The sequence below is a fragment of the Gekko japonicus genome, unplaced genomic scaffold, assembly GCF_001447785.1.
Source record: "Gekko japonicus isolate JY-2015 unplaced genomic scaffold, Gekko_japonicus_V1.1 scaffold63, whole genome shotgun sequence".
Lineage (NCBI taxonomy): Eukaryota > Metazoa > Chordata > Lepidosauria > Squamata > Gekkonidae > Gekko > Gekko japonicus.
This window is the reverse complement of record NW_015168654.1, coordinates 1107764-1120431: the sequence shown is the minus strand read 5'-3', so window position 1 is coordinate 1120431 and position 12668 is coordinate 1107764. Positions and strand designations below refer to the sequence as shown.

Below are 12668 nucleotides of genomic sequence, written 5' to 3'. Positions count from 1 at the left end.
ATAGGAGAAAATATACATCTTTTCATTAACTATTGTGCTTGCAATTCTAGCTATACTTCTATACAAGACTTCTGTACAACAGTAAACACATTTGCCCTGAACTAGCAGCAGCCATCCTATGCGCAGAAATAGATTGCAAGAATTTGCTATAAAGAGAAGAAGCTCTCCATATCTAGCTGTCTTAATTGTACGTGTGGTTCTGGACCCGATCCATGGACATAGCAGCCGGCTATATAGTTGGAGGTACATTTCTGACAGGTGTGCTTCCCTCACCAATTTATGCTTAGTTCAGGAACATAATTTCATCCCCTCCCCAGGAAGTAGCTGTTTGACAATAGGAAAGAGAAACAAGCACTTAGGAGACCCAACACATAACTGAAAATTCAAAGATAATACTTATTGTATTTACAGCCTGGTCTTCCACAAGAGTAACAAGATGGAGAAAATTTAAACACAAAATCAGTAGAATAACTAAAACAATCCACGACAGCATTAAAATCTTTATGAAGACCCAACTAAAATAAACAATAAAACAGTAAAAGAAGCATAAATCCAAACAGAGGCATGCACGGTAGACCATAACATGCAAAATTAAGCAAAGGAAAAACAGCAACAGGTTCAGCTCTGTTCAAAACCCTACACAGAATAGTCTTTGCCATTGTCCCAAAAGGCTAACAATTAGAGGGGAAATTAAGCCCGTTGGGGCAGAGAATCACAAAACTGTTGAAACTGGGGAACACAACCCAGAAATCCCTGCCCCATATACTCCCACAAACCTTACAAAGAGAAGGCAGCACCAAGCTATCTTAAGCCGCAGGCAGGTTCATATGTGTGAAGGGACATGCCCTCATCCAAGGATGTCTAGGGCTTTAAAAATTATATTAATTTATACAAAGCAAAAAAGTTATTTTTAAATTATAATCTGATTTTTTTGCCATGAGGAGACAAAAGAGGATTGTGAAACCATCACTTCCATTTCACCAGACAGCAAAGTGAAACGTAAAATGGAAAGTAAAATCTTCAGCCACAGATAATATCAACCAGATGATCTCTGTGTTGACTCTACTGCTCAACTGTAACACAGAGCAGGCTCTGAAGCTGTTGCATACAACAAGGGGAGGGCACTTTAAATATGACAAGCTCTTCACACTCCATTTTCCCCCCAAAAGAAACTAACCTTAGCAAACAGTAAAAAGAAACAACATAGAGAGGCCTGGAAAGCACAGGCATAAAAATCTACTGGTTTGTTTCTGTCAATCCCGCTCAAAAGTTCCACCTCCAGGAAACCAAAATTTCTGCCTTTATACTTGGGCAGATTCTGCCCTCTGCTGGACAAACGTTCTATAAAGCTAAATATTTTAGAAACACAGTGAATGTCAGATACGTAGGGTGGAACAATCAACCACATTCAGAATGGCTTGCAAGTGTTTTTAAAACAACACCACTCATGTCAAAGAGATTCTTAAAGCAATTTGCAGGCTCTGACATTCCACCAATAGGAAGGCACCAGGGAGCTGGAAGTGACGCCATTGGTAGGCAAAAAGCCCCCTTCGATATCTCCCACCCCTGCCCCACTCCGCAGGATTTCAGACCCCCATAATCAAGTTCTATATCTTTCCTTGGCAGTGGATTCTGTTTCCTTTCCACACCGAACTAGAATCATGGAAACTCTGTTTGAATGAAGAGAAATGTTTTACCTCTCTTATTACTGGGAAGTCAGGTTCCCCCCATGAAATTGTTTTGTTATAATTTTGTGACAGAGACACATGGAATTCACCGCTTAGGGAGGTGGGCATGGCCACTGGCTAGAGGAAAAGAGCCCCTCCCCACCTGCGAGTCATGGTAACTAGAATGGAATCTTCAGGTTTAGAGGGAGTTCTCTCTCTCTGAATATCATGTGCTGGAGAACAGGCCATTGCTCTCACAGGTTCCTTCTGGGCTTCCCAGAAACATCTGATGCAAGCCACTGTGGGAAACAGGATGATAACTGGTCAGACATTTAGCCCAATACAGCAGGGCTCTTCTTATGATAAATATCTATAACTAACCTAGATTCTTTAGTTGCTGTAGATTTTCCAGGACAACATATTAACCTTGATTCGACTCCAGGTAGCACCCTAGAGACCAACAAGAGTTTCGGGGTATGAGCTTTCAACAGTAAATGCTCCCTTCATCAGATGAAATTTTATTTATTTACATTATTTATAGTCCGCCTTCCTCACATGGACTCAAGGCAGATTACACATAGTGGGTCAGTACAATTAACAAAATCGGACATTCAGTAATTAATGCATCTGGCTATTAGAAGACTGGAAACCATTTAAGTAACTTCCTGTTTGTTAGGTTAGGCAGGGTACTGACAGTGACTCTTCCACCTCTGTTATACCTGACCTGTAATGCTGGTTGTCATATTTCACTAAAAAACCCAAAGCAGACTACAAGAGTTTTTTCTCCCCTAAGTGCTGGTATGTTTTCTAAGGGTCAGCGCAAGGCAATGGTCCAAGCCCAGGTCTACCAATATAATGGAGTGGGGGGGGGGTAGACCTGTTCTCTGGAGGCCAAGTCTACTAGTACAGTGGAAAGATGTGGGCAGACCTGTTCTCCTGAGGCAAGGTCTACCAATATAGTGGAAAGGGGCAGGGAGACCCATTCTCCAGAGGCCTGGTCTACCCCTGTAGAGGACAACATTTTATGTAATGAAATTTGACTTGATTCTGTTTTCTCTCATAATGTTTAAATTATTCTTAAGATATAGTTTAAATATAGTTTAAAATAATTCATTCTGAGATTTTTACGAGGTTATGGAAATAATCTTCTAAAAATAATTTATGCAACAGTCAAATGTAGACTCACTCAGAACTTTAATGCTACTAGCTTTTTTCTGCTCATGAGGTAGAATTTTTGCTCACAAAACTGTAGAGCTTAGAGGGAAGACTGACTATAACATAAGAACATAAGAGATGCCAATGTTGGATCAGGACAAAGGCCCATCCAGTCCAACACTCTGTGTCACACAGTAGCCAGAAATACCAGTGCCATCAGGAGGTCCATCAGTGGCGCCAGGACATTAGAAGCCCTCCCACTGTTGACCCCCCCACAAGCACCAAGAAGACAGAGCATCACTTGTCCCAGAGCCCCTAGCTATACCTTGTGGCTAATAGCCACTGATGGACCTCTGCTCCATATGCTTATCTAATTCCCTTTTGAAGCCGTCCATGCTTGTAGCCGCCACCACCTCCTGTGGCAGTGAATTCCATGCGTTAATCACTCTTTGGGTGAAGAAGTACTTCCTTTTATCTGTTCTAACCCGACCACTCAGCAATTTCATTGAGTGCCCACGAGTTCTTGTATTGTGAGAAAGGGAGAAAAGTACCTCTTTCTCTACCTGCTCTATCCCATGCATAATCTTATAAACCTCAATCATGTCTCCCCTCAGTCGTCGTTTCTCCAAGCTAAAGAGCCCTAAGCGCTTTAACCTTTCCTCATAGGGAAAGTGTTCCAACCCTTTTATCATTCGAGTTGCTCTTTTCTGCACTTTTTCCAAAGCTATAATATCCTTTTTAAGGTGTGGTGACCAGAATTACACACAGTATTCCAAATGAGGTCGCACCATTGATTTATATAGGGGCATTATGATATTGGCTGATCTGTTTTCAATACCCTTCCTAATAATCCCCAGCATAGCATTGGCCTTTTTTATTACAGTCACACACTGTTTCGACATTTTCAGTGAGTTATCTACTACAACTCCAAGATCTCTCTCTTGATCAGCCTCTGCCATTTCAGACCCCATCAATGTGTATTTATATTTAGGATTTTTGGCTCCAATGTGCATCACCTTGCACATTTGTACATAATGCTTCCCATGTTCACAGTCTTTTACCCAAATAATTCCTTAACTCTTTCCAAATTCTGATTTCAGGGTAAATCAGAAGTGGAACATGCAAGAGGGAATTGCAGATCCCTAGCAAAATCAGGGGCTAAATTTGCCTCTCTTTGATTCTGAGAAAGGAAAGTAAACAATTATGTACATACCTCACTCTCTTGCTGTGAAGTCCCACATATGATTACAACAGCTAGCATTTAAAAATCCTCATACTTTGATGTTTTTCTGCACAGATTATCATGTATTCAGTATTCTTGAAATCAAGATGCATTTCCTCATTTGTTAAGCCCCCCTGCCTGGGCTTTTCTTCCTTTTCCATTGTGCTTGTGTCTCTACACCAGGCATTCACAACCTTTTTGAGACTGCGAGCACCTTGGGATTATCAGAGGAGGTGGTGAGCAGCACCACCCCCAAATAGCTTCCATAGGAAGAGACAAACCCAAAATGACTGCCTCCAGAGGCAGAGCCACAGAGAATACCTCCATCCTCACATCTCCTGAGAAGAGGGAAATACTGATGGCAGAACAGAACCTCACATGGACTAAGACCAGTTGCTTACCAGTTTTCCTCATCCTCTAGTGAAAAACTTTCATCTGAATAAGGGAAGCCAGTAACAAGCCCTGCCTTACAGTGGCCCCACCCACTTTCTGGAAAGGCCAGCAGGTGCCAAGGGAAGTACTGACAAGTGCCATGGTGCCAATGGCACTATATTGGGGAACACTGCTCTACACATACCAAGACACTCATTACACACCATGCATCTTATGGTACACCTAAGGAAGCTCACATCAGAGTATTTAGAGCTCAAGTGGACATTTGTCTTCTGATAGTAGGATCATACAGGAAGAAAACAAAGCAGAGTATTCCACAGACACACATAGACTGTAACAAACCAACCATCATCAAGACAGTCCCGTTGCAAAAAACCCCAAGCAGAGAAGGCTTGTCATCTCCAAGTCCCTATAGCAAGTATATGTGGTACATAAGGTGTGCAAGACTTTACCCACAGAGGCAGTAAGGACAATCTTTACTACATCTATCATGCAAGTCTTGCATTCTACACTGTGAACAGGGGTGAGGGGCCCCTCGCTGCTCACCTGATGAATCCAGCACAGTGGAAAATGAGCCTAGTGGTCTTGGAGTGAAAGGGAAGGAGGTTGGGTAAAGCACCCCAAGCCTTTCTCCTCTTTCTGGGCCTCCTCTGACAAACTGGCACTTCCTAATTAGTCAGTTCCCAGCTCTGCAAACCACCTGGATGGTCCAGACTAGACCAATATGAATCCACAAGGGTTAAGCTGACACTAAATATTATAAACATACAAAATTTATTCAGGTGTACACATTTTTAAAAAACTTAGACTCATTAAAATATTCACATTCAGACATAAAAAACTTCTCAACATTCATACATAGATGGGTTAGTGCTGTGCAACTGAACCAAACGCGTTTTGGCCCCAAAGGGCCTTCCTCAGTGGTCACAATCCAAAATACAAACTTGACATACATTCAAAAAAAATTTTTTTAACATCAGATGTTAAGTACATATGCAATATAAGGCCAGATGTTGTATCCTTATATATTTATATTTGTACAGGATGGAGTGACATACATTCAACTCACGCAAATCTATGCTACCAGAAGTATTGGTGGACTTTAATTGGCTATACCTGAGGCCTATCATATACAACAATAATATACATATAAATGTATACTATTGTTTGGGGCCGAAACGCGTTTGGTTCAGTTGCACAGCACTAACCCATCTATGTATGAATGTTGAGAAGTTTTTTATGTCTGAATGTGAATATTTTTAATGAGTCTAAGTTTTTTAAAAATGTATACACCTGAATAAATTGTGTATGTTTATAATATTTAGTGTCAGCTTAACCCTTGTGGATTCATAGCAGCTTTTGGGGTTGAGTTTTCTTTCTCCCCCCCTCCTTTTCCCCTTTTCCCCTCCCCCCCTTTTTTGTTCGTGCCAGACTAGATCAATCCCATCAGATCTTTGAAGCTAAGCAGGGTCAGCCCTGATTAGTGCTTGGATGGGAGGCTACCAAGGAAAGCCAAGATTGCTACGTCTTTTTGCCTTGAAAACCCTATGGGGTCATGACTTGATGGCACTTTGCACCACTCCAACACCTGCCAATCACACATGTACTGTTTGTTCTTCCAGCCTCCTAGACAGGAAGCCCCCTCCTCCTCCTCCTCCTCAAGGGGCTGAAGTCAACTCCCTAGGCAGATGTAGCTGATTCTCTTCTGGCCAAATCCTCCTCTGTCTCCTCATTGCTGCTGCTCAGCTGTGCAGAGGATGGCAAGTGCTTAAAGAGTCAGACTACTGTTGTTGCCTCCTAGCAAGACAACTGCTCCAAGTTGGGGCTGTGATGGTTTCCAATTCCCAACACACACATGTACCTGTGAGAAGGACTTCAGTCCTCTGCATGTCACCTGTTCTGGAATCAACTCGGCCCACAATCAGTTTCACCAGAACCAGAAGCATGTCTGATTTCCTTAAAGCAACAAGCTACCACACATGAAACAGATGTAGAGGATATTTTCCTTTAAAGCGTGCTCTATCCCTCCTGTCAAAAGATATCTAGAGGATATCTTCCTTTAAAGCCTGCTCTATCCCGCCTGTCTTTGCAGCCTCCAATTCGCTAGTCCAAAGAACCTCTCTGTTCCAGGAGTTCATACCCTGTTATAACTACATGTAAACTCTCAGTTTGTTCCTTGGTGCTCTGCTCTAGTCAAAAGCACCCAGTTTCACAGGAGGGATTCATTCCAAACAAGTGCATCAATCGGTTCCCAGGCAGTGATCCTGAGGACCTCTTAATGTGTACATTTCATATGGAAATGACAGGAGTGGACTCTACAATGGCAGGACAAAATCCTACAAGGCTACAGTCTTCTTCATGCCAAACCATCATATTTTATTTTTGCATTTTGTTACCAAAATTTAGAACATCTGGAAATGGATGACATGCCAAGGAGGAACGCTATGATCTTAGGACAGTTCACAGGCACAAAAAGACACTACTTGCAGGAAGCTTTCCATTATCTGCCACTATCTCCTACACTCCTCGAGGTTAGGAAGGCATTGCTAAGCTCTACACATTTATTCATTACTTTCTCAATCTCTGTGGCACCTGTTTCTATAACAAGAATCTCCACGAAAATTAGACCTTGATGCCAAACCTGTTTTTGCAGGCATGGCACCAGAAATATTGTGAAGACTTTTTTTAAGTAGGAAAAGTTTTATCAATCCCTTTGACAAAAAAAAGAGAGAATGCTCTAAATAACTTCACACCATGCAGATACTGTTGTATATGCCATCAGATGTTCTTGCAATACGATATATATAGGGAAGACCTCTAGAAAATTAAAGATTCGTATAGCAGAACATAGGAGCAACATGCTTCGCAAAATAGTTGGGCGCACCTTTGGTACAGCATTTTAAGGAAAAATAACATGTACCCACTGATTTCATTTTGGAGGGGCTTATATAAATCTTACCATCATAATGAAAAAGTCCTGCTAAAAAAGGAAACAATGGATTTTAAGGTTGCAGACTTTGGCCCCTCATAGGTTAAACTCCCATCTGGGACTTCTGACCTTGCTCAGCTAATTGCTGCATATATAAAAAACATTGCATCACCCTCCACTGTAAAATAATTTAATTGCTGTGGACAGTTCCAGCACTAGATAAATGTTCTCAGTATCTACTTCATATATTATATATTTTCATTGTCTTGCTTCATGTCCAATGTATAATTAATTTATCCTATATTGTAAACTGATCAATATGTATCTATTTTTGAAAGTGATTTTGATCCTGTCTTTTAAATACTACTTTAATAACTCTAGAATAACTTTTATTAAGGGGTCTTTCTGTTTTTACATTAAATATAAAGTTATGTTAATATAGATTTCCGCTGATGAAACCTACATGGCAAAAAGCATAGGGACTTTGCATAATAAATCAGTCACCTATCACCTGGCATTTTCCCCTTTTTGTTCTGAAGATTTTTTTTAAAAAAAATAAACAGCATTAAAATGTGTTGCCCAAAAGTTAAGTGCAGATCACTCATTTTTTGACCTGTTGTTGATGGAAGGGAGGAAATGCTTTGTTTTGGTTTCACATTTTGCCTTGGAATTCATTACTGTACTCTGCCTCTTGAAAAAGACTGCATACTTCACGTAGTTTTGCGCACAGGCAGATCTTATGGCAAGAAGGCAGCTGGGATGCTAGAGAACTGGGCTGTCCACAGGTTTTAGTAAGCCCTAGTCATTGCTTTGCTTTGGGACAAAAAAAGCTTTGGTTGTGACAGCAAGACGTTTTTCTCAGCCTCCAGTTGGAAACTTATGCTGGTACAGGCTGTGTAGGCAACTCACACAAGCAATCTCGAAACAGATCTTAGCAGACAAAATAATGAATATATATACTTATACGCTGTAATGTGCTACCTACAGATCAGATGAAGGTCTGCTTTGCAGGTATTCCTTCAGAACAATGTTTTTGTAACTGCTCCTTGTTGTGGTTGGTTACTGCATATTTTTCTTTACTGTTCTAAACACACTGTTGCCGGGGAGAAATTTCTTGTGAAATGGTTGTTAAAATATTCAACCCCTTCCGATACGCATAAATTAAGACTGTTTCTGAGTGTCTTTTGTAAAGCCTGAAGGGTTGATGTGGCTAAACTTTTCTTTGCTGTTGTTTTTAATTCGTAAATGTTTCTCTTGGTGTATGGCTTGTGGGCTGTTAAACATGAATACAAATAAAGACAAATGAATATGACTAACATGGGTAACCACTCAATTAAACCTCTTGGAATCCCACCAAAATTGATGTTTGGATTTTTATAGAAGGGCAATGAGGCCTAAAGGGCAAACTGGCTCAGAAGAACTCTGCTAAGGCCCTGCTTCAACCACCCTCTTCATTATACCCATGAACTGAAGAGTACCCAACACATGAACACCTACTTGATGGAAAGAAAGACACAAAAAACATTCCTGTAGGAAAAATTAAAAGGCATTCAAGGAGGATTACCCAAGAGGAATGCTCCTTCATCTGATGCTGGTTGCTGTGAGGGCCATTTGCGTGGCCTCGCCAAAAACAATTTTGACAGAGCTGGTAGTTGTGGCACTGCTGGCATCGGTACCGGAAGCCCATCATGCTCTCACACCGGCAGTAAGAGCATTCCACTGGATGGAAGACTTGGAGAGGACAACAGGGAGAGAAAGAGCAACAGTAAGGGACAGCTTTCTGAAAACAGGCTCCAAGCAAGAAAAAGGGCTCCAAGCAAAGTAAAACAGCCAAAGAGCTCTCCACACTTAAGATGTCGCTTAAACCAAAGTGGCCTCCCCAAAAGAGTTGCACATAGTATGGACTTTCTCACGGGTCAAAGAGAAAACGTCCACTGACATTGTTATCTACCATTACCTAACGCTCTCCTCCCAAGCCATACCTTTCTAGTTCTCAGCTACACAAGAGCCATGTGATCATGAGACTGAAGCTGGGACGGGATTAAACAGGCATGAGCAGGCAGAGATCTAGTGCAGTGTAGCAGTTACAGTGCTGGAGTTTGATCTGGGGCAAGGTAAAGGTAAAGGTTCCCTTGCTCGAAAGCCAGTCGAATCCGACTCGAGGGTTGCGGTGCTCATCTCCATTTCAAAGCCGAAGAGCCAGTGCTGTCCGAAGACGTTTCCGTGGTCATGTGGCCGGCATGACTAAACACCAAGGCGCACGGAACGCTGTTACCTTCCCACCACAGGTTCAAATCCCCATTTGGCCATGAAAGCTTGCAAGGTGACCTTGGCCCAGTCATACTCTCACTCTAATCTTCCTCATATGGTTATTAGGAAGATAAAATGAGAGAGAACCACATACACTGTCTTGAACTCATTAAAATGAGTGAGAAAAATATGCTAGATCAATGGTACTCATTCCACAGTTCGCTGAGACACACCTTAGCAATGACCTTCAACCAAAATAGCCATATTTAAGAACATAAGAAGAGCCAAGCTAGATCAGACTGAAGGCCCAACTATTCCAGCACTCTGTTCACACAGTGCCCAACCAGTTACCTCCAGGAAGCCCATAAACAGGAAGACTGAAACAGCATCATCCTGCCTGTGCTCCCTAGCAACTGATTTAAAGAGGCATACTGCCTTGGGAGTAGATATCCATCATGAGTAGTAGCCACTAATAGCTCAGTACTCCATAAATTTGTCTACTCCTCTTTTAAACCCTTCCAAGTTGGCAGCTAGGACCACATACCGTGGCAGTGAGTTCCTCAAATTATCTATATGCTGTTTGAACAAATACTTCCTTTTGTTTGTCCTGAATCTCCCACCCTTCTGCTTCAGTGGATGACTCCAGATTCAAGTACTATGGGGGGGAGGGATTTCCCTGTCCACCCTCTCCAAACCATGCATAATTTTATAAACCTCTATTATGTCTCTCCTTACTTGCCTTTTTTCTATGCTAAACAGTTCAAAATGTTTTAACTGATCCTCATAGGGCAGCTGGCAACCCTGGCAGTGGCCATTTCAAGATGGGAGCCAACTACCATCCACAAGCCCCTCAGGCAAGGGCTCTGCCCACTTTCAGACACATGGGGCAGGTGCCAAATTAGGGAACGGTGCTCAGAAGGGCCACAGGTGGCTCCCAAGCCACTGAGTATCACTGCATTAGACAGAGGTTATAAACGGGTAAAATTAGGGCAAGGCATTTTGTGCAAGGGAAGTACTGCCACTCACGGCGAAACTAAAGAGCTATACCTAGGGAACAACACTGCAATGGAGCCAAAACCACAATGAAGAGCCAAATGTCAACTGACATGGCCAAGAAACAGAACACAGAATCAGGCCATACTGGTAGGAGGAAAGGATGAGGTTGCCAGCCTTTTAGTCTGCCCCCCACCCCAACATTGGATGGCCTGGCTTTCACTGACAATGGAAGAATGAAGTGTGGGTGCACGCATTAGGTCCCTGGGGGTCCTTTCAATATACAAGCCCTTTATGATGATGGGCATTTTGCTATTTGCACAATTAATAACGATGAGGATAATAAGTAGCGTTTTCCCTAAGCAATCAAAGCACTTCACATGCATTATCTCAGCGATCCCAACAAGAATCCATTAACTGAGGAGAGCCGTTATGATCCCTGTGTTACGGATTGGACAGGGCTGGGAGGCTGCGAACAGGGCTGGTAATTGCTTTGCTAAGGCCACCCAGTTCACAACTGAGCTGAGTTTCAAGACCATAGGGGCCTTGGCTCAGGGACCTTACCGCAACACAAACGCTTGAGTACAGAGCTGGGAATAAGACTAGGGATGGGCGTGAACCAGGAAAAACCAGGTTTGTTTGCAACTCCAGTGAAAGGGACCACAGTCTGCCCTGACCTGGGTAACCCAGGCAAGCCCGATCTCGTCAGATCTCAGAAGCTAAGCAGGGCTGACCCTGGCAAGTATTTGGATGGGAGACCTCCAAAGAATACCAGGGCCGGGGGCAGAGGTAGGCTATCGAGCCACTTCTTTGAACGTCCTCCACCCCCCACTAGGAGTCGCCAGAGGTTGCCATGACTTCCAGGCACAGGCACACAGACACAAAATACCAACAAAAGAGAAAGGGACCATAGTCCCTTTAAACAGGGTTTGCAGAAAGTCTGAAAAACAGCAACAGAGAGTAGCAGCCTGAAAAACAGCTGGCTGTGGGAAAGCGCTCCCACCACTTAGCTGTTTTAAGCTGTCTTGCGCAGTCCCGTTTAAGTTTAAAGGGACTGCAGAAGACAGCCCAAAACAGCTGAGCAGCAGGCAGTGCCTCCCCACTGCTCAGCTGTTTTTGCGGGGAACAGAAAGTCCCTTTAAACCCCTGCTTTCTGCTCCATCCACGAACTACCACAAACTGCTTTAAATGTTCGTGGAAGTTTGTGACAGTAGACCCATCATGAACTTCGTGAACCACGAACAGGGCAAAATTCATGATGAATTTTGCTTCATGGTTCAGTTTGTGTCCATCCCTAAATAAGACTGAAACTGTGACTCTCTCAAAGCCACCTAAGTAGCCCAGGAATGAGGCAGCATTTTGAAACAAAGCCTACATGCAGTTCCATTTGTTTCAGGGGGTCCTCTGCTGTGAGGAGGGATCAACAGCTCTAAGAAGTGGGTCTTAAGCATTCTAACATGCAAGTACAGTTCCACATACAGGATTCAGATTCCTAAGAACCTTTTGTGGCAGCATTGGTGCACCAGTGTTTGCCAAGGCATGAGTGTGCCCCTAAACATTCAGGGATGTGCAAGGCAGAGCCTCAATTAGCTCATGTCTACTATGCAGAGGCATGTCTCTCTTTCTCCACATGTTGTGCTTATTAAGAAGAACACCCTGATGATCTCATAGAGCAACTTTTATGCATAAGGAGGAATATGCAGGGAGGGAGAGAGAGAAATTCAAATGTTCACACTGATCAACTTACCATTTTCTACGTGGGCTAGTCTGTGCATAAGAGGTAGCCATACAAGGCACTGTGGTGGTGGGTCAGCCATTAATGTGTCTAAGAACATATTTAGCATGACCTTCTTCTGTGAAGAGAAAGACTCATTGGTTAGACAGAAACCAAGCATGTTTGACTTCAAAAACAAGCAAAGAAGCTTTCTTCACAACCATTCCTTCCTCTCTTGTTGGCAGCAGATATCACTACCCCTTAAATCTGTCCCAACAGAGTATGGTTTTGGAGGTGCTGAATAAACAAAGACAAAATGACTCCATCACAGTTTTTTCATATGTA

At 42.7% G+C, this 12668-nt stretch overlaps 1 protein-coding gene across 1 annotated transcript in view; it reads right to left on the bottom strand.

Moving 5' to 3' along the window:
• The window catches only part of DTNB (dystrobrevin beta), a 197463-nt gene that overhangs the window by 128356 nt on the left and 56439 nt on the right, over nucleotides 1-12668 (bottom strand). Inside the window, exons 7-8 of the mRNA XM_015415139.1 lie at nucleotides 12357-12462; nucleotides 8931-9097 (exon numbers count right to left, since the gene is read on the bottom strand). Of these exons, the coding sequence (XP_015270625.1) occupies nucleotides 8931-9097; nucleotides 12357-12462 (273 nt within the window). The remainder of the gene's footprint in view (nucleotides 1-8930; nucleotides 9098-12356; nucleotides 12463-12668) is intronic.